The following is a 6,892-nucleotide window of genomic DNA, read 5'->3' as shown; positions in this document are numbered from 1 at the left end:
ATGTATGAATAGCATTCTCCACTATCTCACAAGACTATTGCAGGTTCTTGATTTCAAACTCATACAAAACATTAAACAGTTGCTCTTTAACAGGAAACTAAATAAAGGCTTCTGAGGCTTTATGGTGCCACTACATTCAGCACCAATTAGGCATTTTTTGGTAAGAAGATTAAACCAAAATAAATGCTCAGCTTTGTACAGCGTCCAAGACAAAACACACAGGAGACAAGAAATTCAACCAGGGAAAAGTTGGTGTTCTCTGTATTTATTCTTTTCTTTTTCTTCCTTTGCTGTGCTCTTTGTGAGGAGCATAAATATTTTACAGAGCGAGAACATCAGTCTGGTTATTTACAAGATAAAATAAATGACGTACAACTCACAATGTCGGCTTGTGTTTGGAGAGCTGGAGGAGGAGGAGTAAAGGGAAGAAGGAAAAAAAAAAAAGAACCTACAGCCGTTTTACAGTTTGACTTGGAGTACCCCAACCTCGACTCTGACTTCACAAACAGAAACCAAAAAAAAGGAGCTAATAGACTGTGGCGCGATGGCACGACTGAACACAAGGGAGCAGCAACTGCAGAGGTCTAAACCAGTGAATTATTCCATAGAGAGAATAAAGCAGATAAATAAAGAACGACACAAAATTCCAGTGTCTTCAGCAGTCATCAGTCCATTTCTGGTGACTTTCATGCTCCAAGGGGGGGAAAAAACTATTATGGCAGTAGTTCATTTAACAAGAAAGTTGCCTACAATGACCACTTTGAACACGGTGATAAACCTGCAATCGGAACCAGTGACTTTTCTGTCCTCTTCAGTTTGAGCTCAACCGGATAAACTTGTGACTTGTGAACGTCAACCTTCAGACTTCCTGGCTGCCCCCTTTAGACAGTATAAGCAAGTACTGTTTGGATGACAGTGGAAGTGCTTGCGTCCTCCTGTTTTGTGCAGTTTCAATTTGGAAAATAATCTCAATATTAAAACACGAAGACTGCAACTGAGAACTTTTTTCATTATCTGTTTAATTATTTTCACACTGCCCGGGAATACTTCAAAATTCCTTATTTGGATTCATTAGCAGCTCAAAACAAAGATCTTAAAAGTATTGTCATGAAAGACATCAAAACAACGGCCTTTTTGATTTTCAGATGGTCACAAGATGTGAACTCCATCTGGTGTAAACCTGGCAGGTAAGCAGGAGCAGTTTCCACGGGAACAGGAACGTACACCAAGCTCTCTTGATTTACTTTGAGATCATTCAACTTTTGATCTCCATGTTCCTCCCTGGCAAAACTTGAGGTGCCCAACACAAACACTGAATAATTCACTGAAACACTGAATAATTCATTTATTTTAAAAAAGAAAGTTAGCTGTGATGTATCACCTGTGTTCAACATACCCACACACGAGCTCCACCACAGCTGGGGCACAGCCCAAACGCCAGGCCCGCTCATCAATACTCGCTCAGATCCTGACGTCGATCGATATGCCCGCAGGTCTGGTGTCTAATAATTCAGGCAAACAAATGCGACTCGTTCAAACCCGGGTTAAACCGGATTGAGCCGTTCAAACCTTCAGGTAAAGTCAGAGATGAACGAAGACCGTCCGTGCCGAGTGTGCAGTTTTGAAAGGAGGAAACATCTGCTGTGTCAGGAGTAATGAAGGAGGCTGAGGAACTCATGCCTACAGGAGGTACAGAAATAACACTGAGGCCTGCATGGAAAATAAACCCCACCAATATTAAATCAATGCTGCTGATTCTCCATTAAGGAGAAAACTGAGGTTGTTTCCTCATGCCAGTGTCAAGCTTGCCAGCATGTTGTTTGTGTGTTTGTAGCTCTTCACTCACACACAAAGAAAATCGTGAATGGAGGAATACATTCCTATTTAGAGATTGAAAGGCACTCGTGCTAAACCGTGTAATGGACAGCACTAGTGGGTCCCAACTCACAAGCATTCAGCTGAAAACAGGAAATGATTCGACTCAAAAGAGCCCCAACCTGAACACCGAGTAACAAGACAAAGCTACTGTTTTTATTCTATTATTGTTTCAAAGTAGGTCAAAGGAAGTGTTCGCAACAAGTACCAAAGAAGACAGAAAGGTTCACCGCGAGTCTCCCTCTCAGGGTGGAAGAGAGCGAAAAAGAACGAGGAGGAAAAGGAGGAGGTTTGTGCGTATCGACTCAAGTGCAACTTAAGGGTATTTTCTGGGTTTGAGACTTTGAGTAAAGGAGGGAGATGGGGGGGAAAAAACCTGTTCAGAGTCGTGTCATTGTGCCACAGAGCCAGAAAGAGGTTTAACAAAGGGCTAACCTAATGTGTCTTCTCTCTAGCTCATGTTGCTGTTTGATTGGGTAGTGGAGTGGCGTGTTGTTGATAGGCTGACCCAGGGGTGTGAGAGAGGAAGTGCTTGGAGGAAGAGATCAGAAAGGTTGGGTTTCTTAGATGGGCAGCTGGAAAGTGATGTCCACTTGAGCTTCCTTTGCAAGGGAGACGATTTCAGAAAGCTTTACAACCTGTGGACAGAGCAGAGTGGGCTCATGAAATAAAATTTAACATAACATACTTTTACAATTGACCTTTATTTAACCAATAAACCCGTGTTTTAAAAAGGAGACCTTTTTTTTTTAAGACAGTCAATACAGAACAGATGACACAAATGATACAGGTCTCTGAAGTCATGCAACTGTTTCAATGGGATCCCAATCCTCCTCCTGACTGTGCTTGAAAAGTCTGAAATTCAGGTGTTATGCAGGTATTCTGCTTTCAATTTAGGATTGAGACATAGTGCACTTCAGGTTTGACAGCTGACATCCCCATCACTCACAGCAGTCATGCTTCACTTCACATCATTATTACCAACTTAGCCGCTGACGTCCTACGTTTCTAAAACTTTTTCTAGAACTTTTTCTAGAACTTTTACCGTGGGAGTGGGCCGCCTAAGTGTCATCTAGAAGACGCATATTTTTCTCTCGACACACGCACACCTCAAACTCTACTTTAACAGTCAGAGCAGCTGCACCTGTTAATCAGCTGATTGCACATGTGCAGTCTTGTTCTTGTGTTTTGTGCACTGAGACACACGCTGCAGTTTCATGCCATATCATGTCATACTTGTCTAGTAATTTTCTCCAAAATCATATTAATTCTAAACTTTTTAAATAAAAAAATGTAGTTATTTTGGCAGAACAAAAATACCAAACACGACAACTACTAATACAGGTGACTGATACACGTTTCTTTTCCTAATCTAACAACAAGGACTCTCCACTCACAACAATCTAAAGGGTTTTCATTCTTTCTCATCTTTCCTGAAAATCTTTTGTATTCTAACTCCAGAAGAACAGAACAAAGCCTTTCAGTTCCTCGCTAACTCACATATCTAACAAAGCTGATCCTGCTCATCACTAATATCCTGTTTTTAGATCAAATACAACCATTTTCCACATATATAATCGTTACATGAAAGCTGGAATCAGTCAACTTTTAAGCAATTAATCAAGCAGCTTAATTGGATGTGAAAAGTGTTTAGAACAGAGTAAGATTTAATAAAATGTTATCAAACTGCCTCCCGGCACACCTGCTCCCCAACCCTGTTCTCACATACGCTTTCACACTGTTGCTGCTTTCTGGTTACTTTGTGCTATAAATGTAAAGTGACGTTTTTCCTCACATTGGTTCTCTCACACACACACACACACACTCTCACACACACACACACTCTCACACACACACACACACACACACCCCCTCCGCCTCCTCACATACAGCGACACATCTAAAGGCAGGTACATGTCAGCCCTGCTCTCCCCATTCATGACGTGAGCATTTGAGTTGAACGTGGGTCTTTGTGCGTACCATTTTTGCAGCTTCGTCCAGGTCGTCGCAGGCCAGGATTTTCAGCGGACTGGCAGCAATCAGAGCTTTGGCGTCATCCACTCTTGTTCCTGAGAACAAACAAAAAAAAAATAAATGAAAAAAAAGTCAGTTTTTCAAAACAGCAGTACCTTTGGCCACCCTACAGCTGCGTCACTGTCAGAACTGATAGAGTTTGTTGATACGGCAAACATTCATTTGGATGCTGTTGAATGTTTTTGAACCTCGAGGAAGCTAATAACCTCCTTGTGGTTTTCTGTGGATACCTGTGCCTCCTGTACTGTCCACCCTCAGACCACAGTTTCCATTTGCACTCGGGAAAAACAAAGCTGAATGTCTAAAAGGTCTTTCCAGAAGTTTGGAGAGCTGATGAAGTTTCTTTGATGAAAAAGAAAATGTTCGCCGGACCAAAGTGAAAACTCAATTTCCCTAAAACTGCCCTATAACCTCCCAGCAGACAGTTTTTATTAAAGCTGCTGTCACACAGCAAGCCGTTGCCTCCTCCTTTGTTTGGTGGATGCCTTCACACTTCATGGTTCAACTTTTTTCAGCTTGCCTCTGTGGCTTGGTGTGCAGCCATGGCAACCACAGATACAACCATAGGGGAAAAACGGTAACGGAGGCTTATTTTACAGGTACTTCGTCAGCAAAAAGAAGACAAATCAATGGAGATCAACAACATCTGCTTTAATGCCTGATTATACAGACAGACCTCACAACCCAGAAAAGAATTACAAACAGAGCAAAGCAGACACATTACAGAATTAGCCACTGACACAAATACACAAACCATGAATCCAGGATAAACCAGGAAGCAGTCTTAGACACGAAAGAGCATGTATAAACATACCAAAGTAACTTGTCAGTGTGTAGACACACACAGTATATTTATTATTTAAAAAAAAAAAAAAACATTAAAATTTTAAAAGAGAGCATGTTCCTGTTTTGAAAGGAGAACGTGGTCCAGTCAAGTTTCCAGAGTCGAATTAGGAGCTGTGACCCATCTGATGTATCCGAGTCCGGCCCCGATTAACAAGTCATTTGGTCACACGCACATTTGTGGATTGGCTCACAGGAAAAGCATGTCTTTGTGCTGATGTAGAGCCTTACAGAGGTGCTACTTGTAGCTCTGACTTAAAATCCATGAAGCATTTGAGTTTCAAGCTCATCAGTGTGATGCTTAAAGTTTATCAAAGTTAAAAACACCGCAGATATGTTTAAGAGGTTACAAGACAGAATTTAACAGCTTTGGAAAGTTATTCCAACTACTTTCTTTTACCCTTTACCACTAACTTTAGAAGATAAAAGCAGATGAAGCATACATGAAGGAATTCTTGCCAAATGAATCAAATGCATCTGCTGCAGTCCATCTTACCCTGTACTGCAGGGTGTTAAAATTCAAATAGTCTTCAGAGTTTTAGACTAACAGCAGAGTATTTAGTTTCAGATGACTGAATACTCTGAAGCCTTACAGTATCAACCGCACTCAGTCAATTAACTTCATTTTGAAGGTAGAAAAACAAACCACAGTATTTAATCACATCTCTATAGGTAACCAACAAAATCTCAGTTACATTTAACCATGTCCAAAAACTTTGTGTGTGAAAATACTCCCTGAAGAAAATATAAAATACACAAAGTTTCTGCTATGGCCAATATTAATGAGCAATTTTTTAATTGTGCAAGTATGTTAAGTATGTCCAAACCTCTAAAGAAGCACACATCACTACAAAGGAACTGAAAACATCTGCTGCAATCCATGAACTAGGATGTACTCTGCTAAAGAAGGCAACTTCCTCTGTTGTTGAACCTTTCACCCATATCTTATTTTCTCTTTGAAACAGATTTTATACAAAGTGACCTTAAAGCAGCCCAAGTCCATCTCTGTTCAGGTGACTCCAACAAGGAGTCATCATCCAAAGCCTTGTGACACTGCTGATCATAACATCCTATAAAAATAAAAAATAAAAATACAGCATGCAAGGAGCAGCCAATCAAAAGAAAAGGAGGGTGGCATTAACTTTTTAACCCTTGAAAGCCAATCAGCAGTAACAATTGAAGCTTTTCAGAACTGAGTCATTTCTGTCATATTTCAGGCTTATAGAACAAAATGAATGGGTGTGCATCAGAAGTTAGCAAGGGCCTGGGTCTCTGACTATGCAGCTACCCAGAAACTATTATAATGGTGATCAAACCATGTCTTTGACATATACTCAGTCAAAACTCATGATTAAGGGGAGGTCAGGTGAAGAGGAGGCCATCAAATGCTGTTTTTATCAGGGAAAGATTTAACAGGAGAGGAGCTGAAATATCTCATTTCAGAGAGCATATGAACTGAGTGGCAGCACAGAGGCTCTGTACGTGATAAATAAGGAATACATTGATTATTTTCAACATGCAAAGCTTCCCTAAAATTAAAAAAAAAAAAAAAAAAACAACAACACCAAAACGACCTGTCCTGTTCTTCACCAGTGCATTTACACTTGCAGACAAGACCACAGAGGTGCTAATTGAGATATAAGACAGAACTACCTAATGACTCCAATCCAACTTCAGAAGCGCTTCTACATCTTAGATTATAAAATGTGTAAAGAATAACTTTTAAAAAACTGATTAAACATGTAAACAGAAGGCAGCGCTCCTGTTTAATTCACGTAACGTGTCTAAAGCTGCAGTGCAGTTACAGTCTTGGCGCTGGAACGCAAACCTCAGCAGCAGCATTTTGAGGTGACATCCTCTCGTTTCCAAAATAGAAAACAGGAGCAGAAAATGTTACCCTGAGGAAAACTGAGAAATGTCAGCTCTGTTTAGGCTCCAAATACAAGCATGCACCATTTCTTTGTGCTTGCAAATTTCACTGCCTTGCACTGCCGAATGAATAAAGATGAGAAAACCAAATTGGCAGAGGCATTTCACCCAGTGAGGGATTCAGCTCTCTGGAAGGCCACAAAGGACCAGCAAGTCTTTGTATTCAACACTTGGCCTCCTTTGATAATATAGAGTATGAATGTACATATGC

General features: G+C 40.6%; 1 protein-coding gene across 1 annotated transcript in view; it reads right to left on the bottom strand.

Annotated features, from left to right (window-relative positions):
* Positions 1-248: 248 nt before the first annotated feature.
* sucla2 (succinate-CoA ligase ADP-forming subunit beta) overlaps positions 249-6,892 on the bottom strand; it is a 28,073-nt gene continuing 21,429 nt past the window's right edge. The window contains exons 10-11 of the mRNA XM_040021899.1: positions 3,856-3,944; positions 249-2,513 (exon numbers count right to left, since the gene is read on the bottom strand). Of these exons, the coding sequence (XP_039877833.1) occupies positions 2,439-2,513; positions 3,856-3,944 (164 nt within the window). The 3' untranslated portion in view covers positions 249-2,438. The remainder of the gene's footprint in view (positions 2,514-3,855; positions 3,945-6,892) is intronic.

Source organism: Simochromis diagramma, unplaced genomic scaffold (genome assembly GCF_900408965.1).
Source record: "Simochromis diagramma unplaced genomic scaffold, fSimDia1.1 OVJJ01000322.1, whole genome shotgun sequence".
NCBI classification, from domain to species: domain Eukaryota; kingdom Metazoa; phylum Chordata; class Actinopteri; order Cichliformes; family Cichlidae; genus Simochromis; species Simochromis diagramma.
The sequence above is the reverse complement of the archived record's forward strand: the minus strand, read 5'-3'. Positions and strand labels throughout refer to the sequence as shown.